This window comes from Pygocentrus nattereri, chromosome 2, assembly GCF_015220715.1.
Source record: "Pygocentrus nattereri isolate fPygNat1 chromosome 2, fPygNat1.pri, whole genome shotgun sequence".
Lineage (NCBI taxonomy): Eukaryota > Metazoa > Chordata > Actinopteri > Characiformes > Serrasalmidae > Pygocentrus > Pygocentrus nattereri.
Genome location: NC_051212.1, coordinates 11479430 through 11502625, shown reverse-complemented (window position 1 = coordinate 11502625; position 23196 = coordinate 11479430). Strand labels below are relative to the sequence as shown.

Sequence of the window (23196 nt, the reverse complement as noted above, 5' to 3'; positions counted from 1 at the left end):
CCACATTTTTCCTTGACACCTTCACAGCCGCCACAGAGACTCGTTAATATCATCAGTTACATCATGAGCTCAATTTACTGAAGCACTGATTGGTCAAACCAGGAGCTGCTTTTTAATTACATATAATACTGTAATACTGAGCTTCCTCGAGGAGAGGCTGGGAAATGGTTAAACAAACACACTAACATCCATAAAATCACTATATATTATTTATATAAATATATATATATATATATATATATATATATATATATATATATATATTATTAATTAATATTGTATACATTTTGTTTATTCAAATATTAACACTTTCTCAGCAAATAAACACAAACTACACAAATAAATAGATTTTGAAAATGTGTCTTGGGTGCCTAAGACTTTCACACAGTACTGTATGTGAGTATACTGAGTGCATATGCATATGTAAATGAATTATATGTACACACACACACACACACATTTTCGAATCCGCTTATCCTCCAGGTCCACGGGGGCGCTGGAGCCAATTCCAGCATTCATTGGGCGGAAAGCAGGATATGAATTATAATGTATAATTTATATGTATATGTATATAACTTATATAATTGAATATGTAATGGAGTCAATTTTTAGTATTTACATATATGTCAAATATATATGGAAATACACACATTTTGAAAAATATCTCGCTGCTGTTGGGACAAAACTTCGTATCTCCATTTTTGTCGTTTTTCAGTTTTTAGTATAATTTGAAAACGCCTGTCATTTACATTGTGTGTAAATGTCATGATGAATGGACCAAAAGAAACAGCCCAGTATTACTAGGAAAACCTTCTGGTTCCATTGACTGACATTAAAATTAAAGTATGTTTTTTCCTTCTCCTGTAAAGTTACCAATTTGGAGTTACAAGGTTTTGTACTGACAGCAGTGATATGGACGTGTTTTTCCTTTGCATTTGATTGTCTTTTCTTGTACGTGTTTGTAAGATGCTGGATGTTTTTTCTTTTAGCTAAAAGGGGTAGCCAAGTTCCGAAATGGCAGTAGAGCTGAGAAGGACATTGACCTACGAATTGAAGTTACGGATGAGAATGACAACGATCCTGTTTTTCATATTCAGCCCATTGGTTCTGTCTTTGAACTGAGTGCAAAAGGTATGGGGATTATTTGTTTTACTGCAAATTATGGGTGGACACAGTAATTTAGTTTGATTTAAAATTTTTATGGAAATAGTTCAGAGCTTCATGAAATCTCAAAATTTGCCACTATTCAGTTCCCTTGGTACAATTTAGAACCTGACTGAGCTGCATAAATATGACTGGAAAAGCTGCTTATCGTTTTATTTTTTAGATTTGAAAATAGCCAGAGAATTTTATTTTGGCCACAAATATTAATAATTAGTAATTAAGTTCTATTATAATTGGTTATAGTCAATTATCTTATTTTAAAATTAATGCAGTTAAATCACAGATCAATGCACTTTTGCTGTATATTAAATTGGGGGCATATTTATTTAACCCTGTGGTCTTTGAGTGATGTACAGAAAGAACCGGTGATTTTTATGTTCTACATTTTCAAGGCAGAGTAGTTTTTACTGCAGTCTTCGATGATTGCAGTATTTCCCTTATGAAAACGTATGAACATTTTATTCATAAGGACATACATACCCTGGTGTGTAATTTTCAGTTGAATAGATGTTTTCTTCTTTTGAATGACTTGGATTTGTACTTAATTCACATGTTATGCCTCAAAATCAATGTTATCAACATTAAAACTAATCACATACCAGGTTTTCTTTATATTAATTCTGTTATAACTTCTTTGTCAATTTTAAACAGCTTTCTTAGTCCTTGTTGAATCATCTGCAGCTCTATTTGTTATTTCTTGCTTCTTCTGTCGCACAGCTTCTTACAAATGATTTGAAACATATGAGCTTATTTCTAAGGTGCTATGTTTGAATAATTTGATAAATGTATCTACAACAAAACTACAATTTAAAACATTCATGCCAAACAGTCAGTTTTGTAATTAATTATTCTGTTTTCTTTCATTTCCCAGACACCTATGTCATTAACATCACAGCTACTGATGCAGATGCACCAGGACCCAATTCTATGATTTCCTACAGCATTTCCGAACAGAATCCAATGGGAACCTCCATGTTCTACATCAACCAAGCGTCTGGCAAAATCTACGTCCAAATGAATACTCTGAACAGAGAGGTGAGAATGTCGGTTGCCATTAAGCTTCTCTTATTGAAATCTTCTGATGGCACTTTGGTGTGGAAAAGCAATGCAGCATTAGTCAACACTGTCAACATACTGAAAGCCTTTTTAAAGAGAATGTGTATGGTGCCCCAAAAGAGCCTGAAAAAGGCTTACATGATTTTTTTTCTTGTGATGTCAAAGGTAGAGAAAGTGATCATCTAAGCTTTAAAATGAATTTATTTATGTAGATATTAAGATGTAAACAGATTAGACAATTCTTGGTCTCACTGGGAAATCGTTCATTCAAAAATTGCAGCATTTCTTGCGGAGTCCCACAAGGTTCAGTCTTAGTGTCTTTGCTTTTCTCTTGGTAAAGTCATCAGGAGACATCAGTTTTCATAGCTATGCTGGTGACACGCAAGGCTTACCAGCTGAGGTACTGAAATTCAGAGAAAGCTGCTTTGTAAGTAACTAGGCTCTTCTTTTACTTCTAGATGGGTTTGAAAAATGTGAATTCTCTTGTTGAACAGGAACATGAAACGTATACGCTGATCATCAAGGCCAAAGACATGGGCGGAAAACCAGGTGGAAGAGAAACGAAGGGGAAAGTGACCATCAATATTCTTGATGTCAACGACAATGTCCCAGTCTTGGAGAATGAGTCTGTAAGATTGTTTTGCCGTTTTCATATATATTTGTTTTTTAAATTTAGAGAGGTACCTCCTCCCCACTTCTGCACATTTTAATAATTTCACTGTTTATATACTGAATTGAACATACAAAAATGTGGCCTGTGCAAATGTTATGGCAGATTTTATGTTTTGCTTTGTATGTTTTGTTTTTTTACAGTATGTCAAAATCAAGAAATAAATTGTGCAGTAAATACATACATGCAATAAAAAGCCATAAGTTAAGAGTGGACAAATGAAATACTGATAGATATGATGATACGTTACCTGTTCACTTACTTTCACTTAGAAAATCACGAAAGCATGTAATTTGACCCGGAGTGTTCAAACTGTTGCATACAACTTTATATGTGATAATAAAACAAGCGCAAGAAATACAAATATCCGCTAAACAGATGAAACCCCTTTGTTGGCAGTATGAGGGCAGTGTGGAGGAGAACATCAGGGATGTGGAAGTGGTCCGGATCAAGTCCACTGACCTTGATCTGATACACACGGATAACTGGCGGGCTGTGTACAAGATCATCCAGGGGAATGAGGCCGGATACTTCGACATCACCACTGACAACGAAACCAATGAAGGCATTCTGATTATCAAGAAGGTAAACCAGTGGGCATGTAATATGCATTAACATAAGTAATGAAGTCAAAGAAGTTTTATATTAGATCATTTTAACATGGGTGTCCTTGCGCACAGTGGGAATGATGGAAACGTGATAAAACGCACATATTTCCCATAAATAATTTATAATCCATAATAATTTCAATAAACCATTTGTTTCTACCAAGAAGTGCAGTTTGTTTACAGTATACTTTTATTACCAAGCAATCAGAGATGGCTTAAGTACCAGAGCCTTTAGTGGCCCAACATTGTATGTTCCAGGACATTTGAGGAAGGTAAGGCCTTCGTGTGAGATATTCTTTAGTTTCAGAATGAATCATTCAGTAGGTGTATTATTTTAAAGCCTAACATTCATGCTTATCTGAACAAATTTAAACAATTTTGTTTGGAAAATAATAACTTTGTACGATTTGGTAGATTTCACTGCACTGAATTCCTCCCTCAGTCATTCTAAAGTATGTCTACTGTAACGATGCAGAATTCGGACACATTACGCTACATTATATCGCTGTTGTCAGATCAAATCATCAAATCTCAAAAAAAAGGAACTTTACAGGAGAAGGAGAAACATACTGTACTTTTAATGTAAGTCAATGGAACCAGACACATTTTCACGTCATTTCGGGTCACTTCTTTTGGTCCGTTTATCATGAAACTTTGATACAATGTTAAGGGCAACAGGCATTTTCAGATTATGTCAAAAACTGAAAAATGAGGTTTTGTCCTGACAGCAGTGATATGTTTACCAAATCAATATATAGGAAAGACCAAAGCTGCAAAGAGGTTGCAATGTGCAATTGACTGTGCATTTGGCAAAAAATATGTAGCATTTTAATAGATAGATAGATAGATAGATAGATAGATAGATAGATAGATAGATAGATAGATAGATAGATAGATAGATAGATAGATAGATACTTTATTGATCCCGAAGGAAATTTAGGCATCCAGCAGCAACAACACAATACAGTAAGAAACATATTCAACATCTATCAAACACAGAACAATAGAAAATATATAAGGGTATAAAAACTTTCTGTACAAGGTAAAGAACTATCTGTAGAGCATTGCAGTAGATTTTTCTAACAGCCAATAAATAAATTCACAGAGCAAAGTGCAAGGTGCAAACGACATTGGTTATAAAAGTGACTGATGTGCCATAGAATTATTAATATGTACATGTAAAAAATATAGTTCTGTAAAGTGAATATGTGAATATATGAATGCCACACCATGAGTAAATGGTGTTGTAATGGAATTTAATCCAGTAAACTAGAAGTCCTTGAACTATTTGACCTGAAGATCCAAATGAGAGAACTCATACCAAACAGGCGGTTTAGGAAATGGCTCAGCACAAAAATACTCACTCTCCTCACAGAGGCATGTCTCCTGATTTATCGTGACTGACAGGCTATTAATTAATAATGTATGTATATATAACATATTGTATATTAATATAGACACCGATCAGGCATAACACTATGACTACCTCCTTGTTTCTACGCTCACTGTGCATTTGATCAGCTCCACTTACTGTATAGCTGCACTCTGTAGTTCTACAGTTACAGACTGTAGTCCATCTGTTTCTCTGATGCTTTGTTACCCCCTTTTACCCTGTTCTTCAGTGGTCTATAATTGTATTATTTGTATTATTGTATTATTATTATATGTATAATTGAGTTACAAAGTGCACCTATATAGTAAGGGGAGCTGTGTGTTGTATATAAATTACAATATATATGTATATATATGAGAAGAATATTAAAAATATGTGTATATATTATATATTCCTTATAAATTACAATATTCTTGTCTGCTTCATGAGTTTTTGGAGTTATGTACATTGTACTTAATATAATTTTGCATCATATTTAAGAGCTGCAGATCTGAGGTGGAAAGTGGCAACCTGTAGATCTGCCTAAAGCTTATTTTCACATAGAATATCAACAAAACAGGAAATTTAACATTACTATGTTGAAAAATAAGAAAAATAATAAGTTATAACCAGAAACCAAAAGTGCTAAGAATTATGGGAAATTCTAGCCCAGTGCTACAATTTGTATTATTTAAGACTGTGAGTTTCTGCTGTTTATTTGAACATGAAATTTGAGCACTAACAGTAATATCTGTCAATAAAACAGTGTATACTAGTGTTACATAAGCATATATGTAAAATGTAAAATCTCAGACTTCAGATTACAGTTAGTATAATGGCTCTATGTGTCATAAAATTTCAAATTTAATTAGGTTCAACTATTTTGGAGTTGTTTTCAAAAAGAAACCATGTTGACTGGATGAACTCTTTTCACAGTATCGTTACACAGACAATGAAAATAATCATCATGCATCAAGCATCATGTCTTTTTTCTTTTTGTCATTCTGATTTCATAAGAGTGATAGTCTGGAGGAAACTGTAGGTTGATTATAGGAGACGTCTGTGAGATGTACACTTCTTAGTTAAGTGCTCATTGACTTCTGTTGACTGTTCTTTATATCAAAGCAAGTGGACTATGAGGAGCTGAAAGAGATCGACTTGCGAGTGATAGTCTCCAACGTAGCAAAGTATCACTCCTCGGTCAAGATCACAGAACCTAAAAGCTACCCCATTAAGATCAAAGTCATCAACCAGCCTGAGGGGCCTCGATTCCATCCGTCTGTCAAAGTCATCTCCATCTCTGAAGACAGCACCACCATCAACCTAAAGAAAGTCATAGCCACCTACACGGCTATAGACAGCGACACGCTGGAAATGATTAAAAACGTCAGGTGAGTTGGACAGGTGAGGCGAGTGAGCATTATAGGGGAATTATGTATGCATTAGTATGTAATGTGGTATGTGTTGTGTGTTATGTGCATAGTTGTTATTATATGTAACAATAACGAAAGCTATGTTCACAGTAAAAGCCTTGTTGCTCAAATCTGATCTCTCTGACAGGATAGTTCACGCTTGTTTAGGTCAGTGACGCATGCGATCTAGGACCACATATGAAAGCAGATGACTGCTTAAAAAATTATAATCATCAGACTGGTTCAAACTCAAAATCAAAATCTTTAATGTGCTTAAATACATCAATCAGACATAACATTGACCACCTCCTCATTGTCCATTTTATCAGCGCTCCACTTACTATATAGGTGCACTCTGTAGTTCTACAGTTACAGACTGTAGTCCATCTGTTTCTCTGATACTTTGTTAGCCCCTTTTACCCTGTTCTTCAGTGGTCAGGACCCCCATGGACCCTCACAAAGCAGGTACTATTTGGGTGGTGGATCATTCTCAGCACTGCAGTAACACTGACGTGGTGGTGGTGTGTTAGTCTGTGTTGTGCTGGTCTGAGTGGATCAGACACAGCAGTGCTGCTGGAGTTTTTAAACACTGTGTCCACTCTCTGTCCACTCTATTAGACACTCCTACCTTGTGAGTCCACCTTGTAGATGTAAAGTCAGAGACGACAGCTCATCTGCTGCTGCACAGTTTGTGTTGGTCATCCTCTAGTCCTTCATCAGTGGTCACAGGACGCTGTTGGCTGGATATTTTTGGTTGGTGGACTATTCTCAGTCCAGCAGCGACACTGAGGTGTTTAAAAACTCCAGCAGCACTGCTGTGTCTGATCCACTCAGACCAGCGCAACACATGCTAACCCACCACCACACGTCAGTGTTACTGGAGTGCCGAGAATGATCCACCACCCAAATAGTATCTGCTCTGTGAGGGTCCATGGGGGTCCTGACCACTGAAGAACAGGGTAAAAGGGGGCAAAGTATCAGAGAAACAGATGGACTACAGTCTGTAACTGTAGAACTACAAAGTGCTCCTATAGAGTAAGTGGAGCTGATAAAATGGCCAATGAGCGTAGAAACAAGGAGGTGCTTACTTTTGTGCATTTGTAACCACACAGAAATACAGTCATTATTTGTCCATTTTCTAAGTCAGAATAAGTTAACACATCATCTACAAGGGATAAACCTGAATATCACCTTTGTGTACAAATTGTAATGCGCAATTTCTGGTTGTTTGGTGAGTTTAACATACTGGGAAACCTATAAATGCAGCTTAACAGTAATTGTGTATTAAAGTGTGTAGAAGTGTGTTCTGTAGATGATGTGTTGACTTTAGTTATTTGTTTTGTTTGTTATACGTAGAAAATCAACAAAACATTTGGCAGGGGTGCCCAAACCTTCGCATATCCCTACATTTTCCAATATTATCGCCATCTGCAGCTAGGAACATGAATAATCAGATATTGGATTTGGCACAGAATCTCCATATTGGTGCATCCCAAGACATTTTCCAAGGAATGTTTCATTGGTCACAGTGTTTCACAGTGTTTATGCCTGTATCCACCTCACTCTTGCCAGCAAAGTCTCATATCACTGCTTTTGGAACAAAATCTTGTATCTCCAAAATGGTAATTTTACAGGAGAAGGAAAAACATACTTTACTTTTAATGTTAGTCAGTGGAACCAGATGTTTTTCCAAGTACTTTTGGACCATTTCTTTCTTTTAGACACAACATAAAAGGCAAGCAATATTTTCAAATGATGTCAAAAGCTGAAAAATGGAGATGCAAGGGTTCGTTCCAGCAGCAGCGATATGTAGGTGTAGGTTATGTGTAGAGCTGTGTATAGATTGATCTGGTAGGCCAAGTGTTGTGCTGTATATGATTGGTTAAGGTTAGAACTGGGCCTGGAAGATGAAAAAGCTTATAACTGTTATTATATCATTGTAGATACGTGAAGGGAGAAGATGTAGACAACTGGTTGAGCATTGACGAGAAAACGGCCGACATCAGACTGAACAAAGTCCCAGATCGAGAGTCCAAGTTCCTGCGTAACGGGACGTACTACGGCAAAATCCTCTGCATCACTAATGGTATGATAGCTGCCAAAAATAGGAGATGATTGTGGCTTTTGGATATATATATATATATATAACATGGATAGAGTGGGAAAAAATTGCTATAATCATACATCGGCAGTAAAATTCCACTCCATATCCTAGTACATATTTTATATTGATTCAAGTGGTATCTTTCCTGTTGCATAGTTATGGTTAGTACAGAACTGTGTAGGTAGATCTCAATGGTGTGTCCACATCCTGAGAAAGCTGTGTTTTCAAGTGCTTTGAAACCTGTAGTAAAGATGCTCTTGAGTGCTGTGTTCTCTCTTTATACTCAGCATGAATAGTGATTACAAATTGATTGCCAACTGCTCAAACTGTTCAATGCTGTTTGACCAGCACGGGAAAACAAAAGGGGAAGAAACAATGTTTTTTTCCACTATTTCTCAATTCTATTCATAACATTAAAATAATTTGTGAAGTTTTAGATTTTGGTATTTGGGTATTTTCACTCTTTTTCCTTGGACAGATATATATATATATATATATATATATATATATATATATATATATATATATATATGTATGTATAATAAATACAGTGCAAACATGATATATTCCATAAAAATGTGTGAAAGACCATAAGTACCCTCAGTCTTGAGTATGTCACTCATCGCCGTGCCATTTCCCACAGATCATCCTACCAAAACTGCTACAGGGACCATCGCAATTCAGGTTCAGGATTTTAACGACCACTGCCCAACGCTGACCAGCCCAGCCCAGACGATATGTTATGGAGACAGTGTTCTGTATGCCACTGCCGTAGATGGGGACGATTTCCCCAATGGAGAACCTTTTGAGTTCAAGGTGGTCACCAAGAGCACGAAAGAGAAATGGAGCATTGAGCGTCTGAATGGTGAAGCTACTCTCTTAAACCTACTTTTACAATAACACAGCACTTCACTTAGCCAGTTATGTGCTACACAAATAACCTTAAAATGATGGTCTGGCCTAAAATCTGATTTACATGGTTACACCAAACATAGTCTATCAGCCATGGAGTGTTTGGTGTCTGAAGTCTGGTTCTTTAGCTTAGCACTGGAGCTGCAAGGCTAACATAATGCAAAGGTAATGGAAGCTTATGCCAAACATTTCATACAAACTGCAAATCATTCATCTTAAATAGACTCGCTTATGAGGCTTTTGGCACAGTGTGACATGCTGTTATCTTCCAACATCACAACAGTACAGGCAGAATTCAGAGTTCGATATGACTGGATCTGGTGTTTTTTGGCCATACAGCACTGTGCAAAAGTCAGAACAACCCCTTCAAGTTGCAATCAAAATAGCCCGTTTTTAATTTTTTAGTATTCAAGTCTTGAGAGGCATTTTTTTTTTATCTTAGATAAATAGTTTATTATCTTATAAGATGATAAAAGTTGTTAATAACTTGATATCACAAGATAATGAACTTCCAGAAAATGACAGCAACAGTTCAAAGCCTCTCCAGACTTCTGTAAAACACTCAAGATAACTGTGTTACTTAACTTTGTTATCTTGAGATCACAAGACAATTCTCTATTTAAATTTCATCTCAAGATAGCAACTCAAGAAAACACAAGAAAACGAACTCGTTATTTTAACTCTTGACATCACAGGATAGTAAACTTGTTATCTCTTGATATCAACTCAAGATTAACACAAGAAAATTAACTCATTATCTCATGATAACAATTATTTTATCTCGAGATCACTAGATAATTAACTCATTATCCTAAGATCACAACTAAAGATAACACAGGAAGATTAACCTATCTCACGATAATAGCCGTTTTCTTGAGATCACAAGATAGTCAACTTGGTATGTCAAGATAACAATCCAGAAAATTCTTAAAGTTAATGATTATTATTATCATTATCATATTTTATATTATTATTATTATTATTATTATTATTATTACATTTTCCTTTAGTCATCCAAAGAAATCAGCAAGGATATTTTTCTTTACTTTTCTCCCAAAGTTCAGTCTTAGAAGTTGTTTGCATTTTCTACTTATCACAGTCTAAGTAATCACCAATTACAATTTAGACTCACCCATCATTAAAACTGCACGCCACATCTCAGACGTCCTACAGCACACTGAAAATAAAAAAAATGAAAAATCTTCTGGCTTTTGCGCGGCACTGTACTTCATGCCTTGACTGACTGATTACATTTAAGATTTGGGGAAAATTGTGTGAAGTAGATTTTTGGCCAAAACTATCACTTTTTTTCTATAATGTCTACATTGAGCTACTTTTTATTATTTCTTTTTCCTTCCTTTCAGACAGTTAGTCTGAATTCCTGTGTAGCTCACTGTTTCTTTTTTTTCTATTTTCAGAAACAACGGCCATTTTGCGGGCTCAGGAGATCCTGTGGCCTGGACACTACAAGGTGGGGCTGGAGGTGCAGGACCAGCAAGGAAAGTTCTGCAGCATTGGTCAGGTCATTCACCTGTCCGTGTGCACGTGTGACGAGGCAAAAGTGTGTATTCCGAAGAGACGGACGGGCTCAGATGTGAAGTTTGGAGCAGCTGGAGTTCTCGTCATGCTGCTTGGGTTTCTGCTTCTGCTGTGTGAGTGTGCTTACCTCTGTCTGCACACAAACAGAGAGAACACCATTCTACACAGTATTGTGCACAATTTTAAATTAAATATTAAAGTAAGTTAAATATTAACATATTTAAAATGTGGCCTGTGCAAACGTTTTGGCACATTGTATATTAATTCATTTTTCCCAACGTATTAAACTCATTTATTCATTTATAAATTGTGCCCTGAAATTGGCAGGAAAATGTCATATTACTTCCCTGTAGAGGATGTATTCACTTATTTTAACTTCAAAAAACAACCAAACATGTCATTTGGCCGGGGGTGCTCAAACTTTTGCACATGATTGTATAATTACTTATCACTTTTAGCTTGACAAAATATAAATGTAAATTTAATGTAAACAGAACATGATTAACATTAATTGTTAATAGAATTATTTACATAACTTGCTACATATATATGTAATGCCGGGGAGCGAGGAGGTGGACGCGTATGCGGAGATAAGCGACTTTTATTCAGGGAAAATCCAGGGTCGTAGTCTAGACAGTCCAGGTTCGTTAAACCAACACGGATTGAATAGGGGGCAGACATGACAGACAAACCAGAATCGCACAGTAAACAATCAACACGATCAAACATCCAAACAGTTCAAACAAAGACCAGTAACCAGACAAGGTGAAAACACAGGGCTTAAATACATAAGGGTAAACGAGGTACAGGTGGAAACACAGGTGCAGACAATCAGGGGAACCAAAACAAGGGGCCAGACTAAGAAACCAAAACAAGCACACATGGGCTCGACTACTGCAATGCCATACTGACGGGCCTCCCGGCCTGTGTTGTAAAACCACTGAAGATGGTTCAGAACGCTGCAGCGCATCTCGTCTTTAACCAACCAAAACGGGCGCATGTCACCCCACTGCTCATTGAGCTCCACTGGTTACCGGTTGCTGCTCGTATCAAATTTAAAACTCTTACGATTGCCTACAAGGTGTTAACAGAGCAGGCTCCTTCCTACCTGCACTCGCTCCTAAAGGCTTACAGCACCGCTCGGCCGCTGCGATCCTCCAATGAACGTCGCTTAGCTTTGCCAAACAGTCACACAAAGCAATCGAGACTGTTCTCATACTTGATTCCCCAATGGTGGAACAAGCTACCTTCCGCTGTCAGAGCAGCGGCGTCCCTCGCTATGTTTAAGAAACTCCTGAAGACAGAGCTCTTCAGGGAGCACTTAACTCTAATCGCCTCTTGCAAATCTAACCACTACCAACCTCATCTCCTTCTTGCCCTCCTTCCCTTCTCTACCCCGCTATTACCCTTTGGCCTCCTTTAAGGCCTGACTATGTTTGTCCTATGCACCACATTATTTGTAAGTTGCTTTGGATAAAAGCGTCTGCTAAATGTAATGTAATATAATGGGCTAAACCAAAACAACACAAACACATGGACGGGAGTGGGAGGGGCCAGTCGTGATAGTATAAATATTTCATTGTTGCTGCTGTGGGAACAAAACCTCGATCTCCATTTTTGTCATTTTCATAGTTTTTGACATAATCAGAAAGTATCCATTTCATTTTACACTGTGTGTACATTTCATGAAGAATGGACCAAAATAAATGACCCAAAATGGCACGGTAAAATGTCTGGTTCCATTGATTTACATTAAAAGTAAAGTTGTTTTTTTCCTTCTCCTGTAAAGTCACCATTTTGGAGATAAGAGGTTTTCTTCTGACAACAGCAATATGTGATTTCAGTTGAGTGGTACAGCAGAAATGAAGCTATAACCCTCCTCTCCTAAGGGATAACTTTGAGCCTCATATGGCAGACCGAGTACTGAACCTGCTGTACCCGAGAAAACAAACTTGCTGCATCCATGCAGTGAGAAAAGTGTGAAATACTAAAAAAGTGTCTTGTGTACTTGCAGTGATTCCGCTTCTCATGCTGTTCTGCGTGTGTGGAGGAGCCGCAGCTATCGCGGGTTTCAGACCTTTCCCTGCAGACCAGATGCAACACTTCATGACCTATCACACTGAAGGCCAAGGGGAGGATAAGGTAGTGTGGATAGAACTACATGCTGGCATTTTGAGGTCTGCTGCATGCACTGCAGTTTACTTTACATGGTTTCTGAGTCACTGAATAAAGGTGGAGAGTTTCAGGGGGAATTCCACTGACTTCTCAAAATATATGCAGAATCCAGCTGTTGATTTTAAACAAAAGTGGTTTGATGTGAAACATTTTTACAGTGGTGGTGATAGGAACCAGGGGTCACAATGTCTATAACACAGATATAGCCATTTTATGTACTATCCAGAACCGCTAGTTAACCTAAACATATCTTCATAGGTTTCATATGTAATGTTGATGCTATTAAAATAGTGGTAAACTGTAACAAATCCAGAATCTGGGTCGAGGCAGTCCAGGGTCATAGAGCCAACATGTAGAGAATGGGGAACAGACATAACGTAAGAAACACAGGGCAAACACAGGGCTTATATAGCACAAGGGATCACAAAACACAGGTGGAAAACAGGTGGAAACAATCGGGGCGGAGTCCCTGAAAAGCACATGGAAGACGGAAACAAGCACATGGAGGAGTGGGAGGAGCCAATCGGGACATAAACCTCACAAAATAAGTTTTCTTTGGGGACTATTTTGCCTCATACATCACTGAGTGTACCTCCCCACCAGGAATGTTATTTTGGACATTAATTTCAGGACAAAAGCTTATTAAAAATCTATTAAGCTATCGTAAAATAATGTCTCAGACATCAGTTTGTACCATTTCATGTAATACGTTTCTGTGAGGGAGGCTTCGGACGTCTGGTTCCTGTCACCACCACTGTGGGCAATTATGACTCGGTAAGCTCATCTAGGACAGAGCGTTTCACACCAAGCCTCTCTGAATTACTTGGTTTACATCATTTGTTTTACATACTTTGTTTTAATTATGCAGAAATTGAGAAAATCGGTGGAATAGCCCCTTAATGTTCTTGAAGTCTCAGATTGAGCCACAAACAATTAAAAAAGAATGTAGATAGATAGATAGATAGATAGATAGATAGATAGATAGATAGATAGATAGATAGATAGATAGATAGATAAAGCCCTGTATATGCTTTTCAGTTATATGTTATAAAATTGCATGAGAAGTTTGTTTTGATGAAAAACAGTGAAAATGCACTCAAACACTTCTATTAACTGAATACTGTTATAATCTATTCTAATCATTTCTGATGTTCTGATGCAATTTCTCACAGTCTAAAAGGGGCACAGTTGAATGATTCATGCATCACTATGCATTTGTGCTTTTTGTCCCTTCTAATAAATGTAAAACTTCAATGGAAAAGCAATAATTTATTCACAAATGGTGAAATGAGTGCACATGGGGACACGTACAGTATTCATCAATATACATAAAACGTTGAGAAGCAGAGTTTCATTCAACTGACGTAATTGCCTCCCTGTACTCCCAACAGAAAATCCCGCTGTTACAAATCCCCACAGAGCTTGACTCTGGGGGTCAATTTGGCCAACAGGGTGCAATGGAGAGCGGACAGCATTGGAATGAGGCATGGGGTGGAGGCGGAGGCGGAGGCGGAGGCGCTAGCGGAGGAAGAGAGATGTTCAACACCTGGGAAGAGTGGTACTACCACCAGTACGGCAAAGACTTTAACAGTAATATGGATTATTTAACGGCACTCAAGGAACAATCTGAACTCCAGGGGCTGAGGGCCTTTGAAGGCATCGCACTGTCTGAAGCGTTCTTGGCCTCTTACTATTCAAAGGTTAGTACTTTTTTTATGTTGACCGTAGGGCTAAGTGATGCAGTATACTGTCTATACTAACATATCATTTCATACTGTTCAGTTGTAGTGATGCTTTTAGCTTTTACAGTATTTGTTAAGTAATAAATGTTATAAACATACTATAATGCCCATAAAAATGTGGTGTCCACGTTGCCCAGTGGCTAGTTTTTACTTTACGCACTTTAGTCATGGAATCCAGGACCTGTCAGTAGAACTGCAGTGCTTGCTGGTTGTTTCAGGCTGTTTTTAAAAGAAGAATTTCATAAAAGTGAGGCTTCTGAGTCGTGCAAGTGTCTTAGCGTTGGCCCTGTCATGATATCATGAGTTCGATCCCTGCTGATGCTACAGCCATCCGTGGCTGGGAGAGAGAGCCCAATTGGCTGTGCTCTCTCTGGGCGGGACAGATGGGCCCCTGTCTCTTCCATCACCCAACGTGATGTTAGCCAGTGCAGGTGTCTGTTAGCTGATGTAACAGATCTGGCGGTTGGCGCTTTCCTCCAAGTGCATTCAGCTGTCCAGCGATGTTGTGTTAGTGGCAGTTCGAAAAGATGCAGTGCCGCTTCACAGGTCTTGGAGGAAGCCTGTGTTAGCCTTTACCTTCCTAACACTATTGGAATTGTGTGATTTGGGGAGCCGTAACTAGTGGGTGGACTAAATTGGGGAGAAAATTTGGGAAAAAAATAAAACAAAAAAAAAGCATACTAAGTTGCCTTGTTTACAAGATATGTATAAGAAACACAAAACAGTGGAATCAAAACAAGCTATCAGGGTTTGTGAGACACTCTTTTGGTATAGAGTAACAGGAGGCATGGACTCATTAACTTTATTGATGATAACTTCTACATGATCTGATATTGTAATACATTTTGCACCATGTGAAATGGAGAGCAAGTACATTTAACCCACAAATAATCAAATAACATTAATAATAACGTTGAGTAGACTACATATTCAGTCAAATGTCGCCAAGGTGTAAAGAAAATCAGAAGGTGAAGCAGCACTTTTACGGCCGACTGCAAAGTTCCTCGGCTGTTCTCACGTTCCAAACGCATGGCATACCGACACACGTTACCATGGGGACTGGGCGGCAAAACACACCATGGGGACTGGGTGGGCGGATCCTACGGCAGCTCCGTGACTTTTCGTTGGCTGAATAAGCTGCAGGCTGAACTAGTTGCCTAGGTTTTCAAGCTGTGAACCAGAACACCCTTCAGACTTCCACCCTGAATATATGGTATGTTGTCAGTATTGTCCAGCACTGCTTCACAGCCTGAATGTAAATAGCTTCAAGATATACAACAGTGGCATATCGTACACTGATAAGATTTGGCATTAATGGCAAGATGTACAAGTGGGATAATATTATGTTGAAACAAATGAACCTGTACTTAAACGTTTCCTGAGGCAGACTTACAGAGTTTTGTTGAAAAATCCATCCCTTTTGCAACAAGGCGGTAAAAGTTATGTTAAGTGGCCTAGAGGAATGTTCACACCCCACAGAACAATGGTAACACTAATTTAGCTCTCATTATTCTGCCTTACTCCTTTTATTCATGCAAATGTCTTTTTGCAGGGGCTGTGGTTTAAAAATAGCTCATTTTGTACAAATCCCAGCCTCCGGAAACAGCTTTTCAAACTAAAGACCATCTTACATGAGCAATGAATTATAATGGAACCTCCACAAACCAGCCTGTTTCTAGCTTGGTTTGCCTCTAGACGGTTTGTCTTCGTCTGTGCTACTTTTTCTTTTTAATAGGTGTGCTAACCCATTTAATGTGCTCAGTGTGATCCTTAAAAATGAATTTCTTTACTGTTGTAAGAAAATGTGTACAAATTATATTTTGTTATTTCATGATAAATCAAATAGAAACCGTACAATCACTTTAATTAATTTAGAGAATTAAAATAACTTTTTAACCTCATATCTATTGCACATTAATCTCTTCACGCTTGTCTGGATTTTGTTAGTTGCTTTCTCACTGTCTATCCCCACATGCGTGTATTTGCACTTTCATGTACCACTTTTATTTTGTCCAGTGTGTGAAACTGGGAAACTTATGCAAGCAGTTGACTGCTCTGTTCACCGTGACGAGTGTTTTGGGGTGACTGTAGTTGCTGAATTGAAAAAAAAGGTTTCTAATACTTATCTAAAACTTATAATAATCTAACTAGTCTAGAAAGGTAAAAGCTTGTCTCCAGCTTCCCTTTTTTCCATTAGGTTACACTAATGCTAGGTAGTGAATAACTAACCTATAGTATAGTCAGGATTGATTCCCAGAGGTTCGCAATGGTTATAAGATGCTGGGTGATACAGTGAATGCTGATAAAAGAAACCATGAGAACTATGTAAAACTGTGAATTGTGAGTTCTACAGAACAGAACACAAACATGATCTAAGCTGCTTGTCCTCATGGGTCACGGGGGAGCTGGAGTCTATCCCGGCGGTGTTTGGGCGGAAGGCAGTAAACACTCTGGACAGGCCGCCAGTCCATCACAGGGCAGACAAAAACACATCAAATAACATATTAAATTCTAATTCTAGCCCAGAATGTCCAGTTAAACAACTCTCTGATGATTAGCTTTAGCCTGGCGTGTGAGACTAAGACATTTTTCCTTTTCCTAAAGGTTGCTATTTTGGAGATGTGATGTTTTTTACAACAGTAATGAATCATTTTCTTGGATGGATAGTCCAGTTTGAAGTGTAAATCACTGTTGTAAGTTAACGCTATTGGTGCCAGGCTCCATGCTGAATGCTTTGACTCTGTGTTTTTTAATACAGAAGTTGAAGGACATGACGGGCCGTGCTGCAAGCGACAGCCTGCTGACGTACGAGTTTGAAGGCGACGGTGCTTCATTACATGATTCATTCGAGGATATCTGCAGCCACCTGAACGAAGGAGACGACCTGGCTTTCCTCAATGATCTTGGGCCACAGTTCAAGACGTTGGCTGAGCTGTGCTATGGCTCGGCCATCGATGTTGAGGTCAGCTCGGTCACAGAGCTGCCAGCGCGTAAACCAGCTCTGACTGGAGTACATCTGGGTGTGAGGCAAGAAAGTGCCATGGGTGCTTCACATGCTGGGGCAAGCAGCTCTACCCATGCTTCTGCTTCGGCTTCGACTTCTGCATCTGCTTCCACCTCTTCCACTCATATTACAGCCACTGATTATCACCAGAGCAGCAGCACATCCGGAGCAGGTGTTCTAACCCATAACGTTCCCGGGCAAACCCTACTGATCCAACAGCCAGCTGTGTATTACACCTCCACCCCGGTCTATGTGATGGACCCCACGCCTCAACCCACCCTGCTGGTCGCTGCTACGCCTATGATGGGCATGCAGGAGAACGTGGTGCTGGTGGAGCAAAGGGGAGCAGACTTTGCCAAAGGAGTGTCCACACTGGGTCTAAAGCAGAACCACAACAAGGTGCTGGTGGATAAGACCGGCCAGCTGGCGAGAGAAGCTGCAATAGTTGAGGCCAGTGGACCTCAAGTTCTCCTCGGACATTCCGAGATTGGTTCTGGAAGCGTTCAGTTTGTGGAGAGCGGACGGGTGCAGACTCTTGAGTCTCTACGTCCCAGGCAGGGTTCCAGCATCAGCGAAGGTCAGAGCTTTCAGCTCAGCAGAGGGCTCACAGGAACCCAGAATGGTCTCACAGTGACACAGCATGATGTGCCTCTTTTGACTGTCCCACACAGTGGCACTCACCAAAAAGTTCGGGAAGAGAGGATTTCTGTCGTTGAGAAAAGCTTCCAGTCTAGCTCCACCACTTAATGTAACGTAACTCCTCCTTCATTCACATATTAACCTTCTTATTACATTCTAAGGCTCATTACTTTGCAATTACGTGAAAAACTGTGGACCCTCCTGGCCATTTAACGAGTTCAATACATTATTTAGTTCTACTTAAAATACAGTTTAACCCCTTAAACTTCACAGACAAAGCACATCCGAAGGCTTTTTACTCAGTCACTGTGGTAAAACAGGGCAAAACGATGAGATACAGTATGGTTACGGGTCGTGCTGTGTGACATATAATCAATATCAGTATAATAGTATTGGTGTTACACCGTGACATTTATTTCAGTGGTCTTTCAGTGATGTTGATAAATAATGAGAATAATATGCAAAACATTTTATTCCATAAAATTGCAGTATTCCTGCTGCAGTATTCCTTTATTCTACTCAGGTGCAGTTTAGTTGCGTGTAGTGTTTCAAGCAACTGTTGTATGCAAGTTTCACCATGTAAAGCCAGCCTAAAGCTGCCAAAGACGGGGGGAGTAAACTGTCACTTGTATCCTAAACACAGCCATCAATTTCTTGTATTTCAGTATTTTTGAAGCATAAGTTTGATCCATACACAACTCAGTTATAAAGGCTTTTCCATTGCATTAAGCCTTTGATGCATTGTAACATAAATATGCCTCAAGCGCAAAGCAGAGCAGCTCGTCCTGCTAATAGAGCGAGTTCACATACAATCTTTTAGAGAATGACTCACGTAATGAGCTCATTAATCTTTGGCACATCTGTGTGCATTTCATATGACAGATAATAGAGATATGTCTTCTATCAAAGATAAAATAGAAAAATAAATCAGTTTTATGAGCTGCCTTTTCTCATTTTCCAAGCCAAGAATGGTTTATTGCTGCGCTTACGTGCAGAATCTTTTCACTGAATAAAATAATGCACACATATATTACCCAAGTGCCTAATGTTTATGCACTCCCAGCAGCTGATGAGAAACAAATCATCGATGACACACTGAATGAAATGAAAAGTTCTGTAAATAGTTTTCTGTTTATCTGTTTTTGTCTATCCTAAATCCCACAAGAATTTCTGCTGATTACAAGTGCATATTTCAGCTCATCCTTGCATTGGGACTTCAAATCAGCTGGAAGAAACTGAGAAGCGTTTTTAGGTTTCTTCCTCAGACGCGTAAAAACCTTTTCTTTTCTTCAGGACAAAACTTGCGTTCACCTGTTTCCTAACCCCACCGGTTCTTTAGCGATGTTTTCTATCTGTGGGAAAGTTTTTTTTTCTTGTATGTTTTGCAGCTTTAAGACACAATGAAAGACATTCATCAGGTCTGTCATTATCAGCAACTGGGTCTTTTGTGTCATCTGACATCTTTCTGTATGAAGAGATTAGTGGTGTGTGTAGTAAAACGTATAACTCATTTGAAAGAACTCACAACTCTTTATATTTCAGATTTGAAGATGAATAAAACAATGATTTGATCCATAATATACACATTTAAAATGATGGTTCTTCAAGGGTTCTTTAGTAAAGAAAATGGTTCTATATAGAACATTATATATATATATATATATATATATATATGTGTGTGTGTGTGTGTGTGTGTGTGTGTGTGTATACACAATGTAAAGGGAAGTTACTGATTTCCAATTATGTCAAAAAAACTAAAAAAAATGAAAAAAAATGACAAGTTTTGTTTCAATAATACATATGCGTGTGTGGGTGGGTGTGTGGGTGTGTGGGTGTGGGTGTGTGTGGGTGGGTGGGAGTGTGTGTGGGTGTGGGTGGGTGGGTGGGAGTGGGTGTGTGGGTGTGGGTGTGCGTGTGTGTGCATGTGCGTGTGTGTGTGTGTGTGTGCGTGTGTGTGTGTGTGTGTGTCTGCGTGTGCGCGTGTGTGTGCGTGCGTGTGTGTGTGTGTGTCTGCGTGTGCGCGTGTGTGTGCGTGTGTGTGTGTCTGCGTGTGCGCGTGTGTGTGCGTGTGTGTGTGTGTGTGTGTGTGTGCGTGTGTGTGTATATATAAAATACAGTCTCATTAGATTAACATGCATTTAATGAAAATAGAAAGTTACCATTTTGGAGATACAGGCTCTTTTTATGCAAGTGATGATAACCTGACACGCTAAGTTTTAAAGGAACACTCCAACAATGCCGAAGCACCAGCCGAGGCACGTGCCCAGTGTCGGAAACAGAATCCAGTCATAGATAAGATTGTTCTAGAAATGTGGCTGTTAATCTGAGTTGGTTGAACTCAAGGGGGTGTGCATAGTACAAGAAGCTGCCTGTGGTACATGGAACATTTGATCATCTTCAGACCACAGCATCAGGTTTTAAACATCAGACAAAACAGCTTCAGGTTTCAGGTTAAAACACAAAAATGGCAGCAACGTCATATCATGATACATCGAGACATTTTCACAATATGTAAAAATATGTCTTTTTTCTGACATCTGATAAGTTGGAAAAGACAAAATTGTGCCAAATGTTTAAAAACTACCAAAAACTATAAATACAGTGATATTCATATCCAGCGCTGCACTAAATGCAATTAAAAACACCTAATTAATCTGTTTGAGATGAAAGATGCAGTCGGGAAGTACTGAGCTGTTCATATTGTGATGTAATTTATCACAATAACCATAAATATTGTTAGATTTCCCAGCCCTAGTCTCATCTTTCATATCATGTGAATGGATAGGAAAGGCCACGAACACCAGGAGCAAAACAGCTCTGGACACTAAAGTTCACATCACAGCTCCATTCTTACTCGATTATTACAGTTTCAGGGCTAAAAGTTAAAGAAGACGGTGTATTACAACCACAGCATTCACTGGACTGCACTTTATTATGTACTAATGCTCTGTCAAATGCAACACACGTTTGTTCCTATGGCCTCTTGAGAGTTAGGAACCATCTCTAAATTACTTGTTTAACTGTAACGTGGTTATTTCCCACACGGCTCCCTGAATAAGAGGATTCTGTCTGGCATGGGCCCATTGGCTTCGGTTATAGCTTGGAGTGAATAGGTTTTCTGCTGTTTTCTAAGTAAAGACAAATGATGTGTACTTATAAACTGCTTGCTACAGTTGCAGACGACTAATATTAGATTAACAAAATGCTGGACTATTCCTCTAATTTGGCGCCTACATCTTGAGGGGACGTGTATAATGATCTGATCGTTTGAATCATGTTCAGCGGAAAACGTGCTGTAGCTTCTGTATAACTGCTTTAACTGGTGTATTGCTTGATTGCGCTTCTTCTCACTGCTGTGATATGATTTTGTACAGTCGTTTCATTGCTCTTGTGTGGTGAAGTGGTGCTTTATTGATTGTATTTGTGCTTATAAAGGATCAAAGAGGGGATCTCCATTGTACAATTGAAAGAAAAGAAATAGATTATAAATGCACTGTATGTCCATAAGTTTGCAGATACCTGCTTAGCCAACACTTCTTCTGAAATAAAGGCATTAATAGGGAGTTTTTCCCTATATTAACAGCCTCTGCTCTTCTGGGAAGACTTTGTACTAGATGTTGGGACATTGCTGTGAGGATTTGATGGCATTCAGCCACAAGAGCATTAGTGAGGATGTTGGATCATCACTCCAGGTCATTGGATGGAACTCCACTGCTCCATAGCCCAATGCTAGGGGCTCTATTTGACACTTGACATTGGGCATGGTGACCTCATGTGCAGCTGGGCCTAAATGTCCTATTCCATTGGCAGCATGTTTCTGTGGAGATTATAGCAGTGTGTGCACAATGTCAGTGGTGCGTTCACCTTAGCTAAATTCCCTTATTAGAAAGGGTGTCTGGATACTTTTGGACATAAAGTGCATCTGTGACAGATTAAAGTTATACCAATGCTCATGAGTAACAACTGTAACAATAATTTGACTTTTTGTAAAATTTTGTTGTAAATGGTCAAACATAACGTTGCTAAATATGCAGAGTCTTCACTGTGAAGGCCATGGCATGACCATGATGATAACGTCAAGAGAAACGAGTTAATAATACTCATTTTGAAAAGAGAGATGTTTGAGTTGCTATTTTTCATATGTCTTGCGTAGGTAGTGTTTTTTTATGAACTTGTCCGAATTGTGTACCATCTGCAGTAAATCAAGCAATCCTTGATTTATCCTTGTCCTTAAAATAAACGAATGGCTTTGATGTGTTTTTGTATGTGTGCTGCTCTGTGGGTGTTTATATTATGTCCAGCCTCTGAATTCAAATGTGCAGTTTGGCACCAAATGCAGCTCAGAAATACAGTATAGCTGTGTTGGAATGTCCAGCAAGTGTCCACTAGAGGGCACTCGCATAGACAGGGCAAACCCGAGGAGTCACCAACCCTGCCCTTGGAGATGTACCTGCATGTGGAATCGAGTTCCATCCTCAATCTACACCAGCTCCAGCTGAGTAACTTCTTACTGCTACTACCAGGTTTTGCGGGTGGTTGTTAGGGCCTGTTTCCTCTGTTTATGAAACCTGCCCTTTTCACTTGCCAGTGCATTATCTTATATACCAACTCCTGATATAGTTCTCTTGGAAATATGACTAACTTGTACTTAATGGCTGTTTAAATGGGAAATTAAATGAATGAAAGGTGGTCACTAACTTTTGCACATTACTGTTTATTAAACATACATATACTTTTGGAGGTGAGGTTTTCTTTTGGTTGATTTATCACAACTTGGGCTGAACAGAGGGCTTAACAGA

The 23196-nt window shown here is 38.8% G+C and overlaps 1 protein-coding gene across 1 annotated transcript in view; it reads left to right on the top strand.

Moving 5' to 3' along the window:
• dsg2l (desmoglein 2 like) overlaps window positions 1–19977 on the top strand; it is a 28581-nt gene extending 8604 nt beyond the window's left edge. The window contains exons 4-14 of the mRNA XM_017682658.2: window positions 990–1131; window positions 2036–2199; window positions 2715–2849; window positions 3290–3475; window positions 5996–6261; window positions 8226–8368; window positions 9030–9251; window positions 10717–10950; window positions 12852–12979; window positions 14404–14712; window positions 17513–19977. Coding sequence (XP_017538147.2) covers window positions 990–1131; window positions 2036–2199; window positions 2715–2849; window positions 3290–3475; window positions 5996–6261; window positions 8226–8368; window positions 9030–9251; window positions 10717–10950; window positions 12852–12979; window positions 14404–14712; window positions 17513–18505 — 2922 coding nt within the window. The 3' untranslated portion in view covers window positions 18506–19977. The remainder of the gene's footprint in view (window positions 1–989; window positions 1132–2035; window positions 2200–2714; window positions 2850–3289; window positions 3476–5995; window positions 6262–8225; window positions 8369–9029; window positions 9252–10716; window positions 10951–12851; window positions 12980–14403; window positions 14713–17512) is intronic.
• Window positions 19978–23196: the final 3219 nt, after the last annotated feature.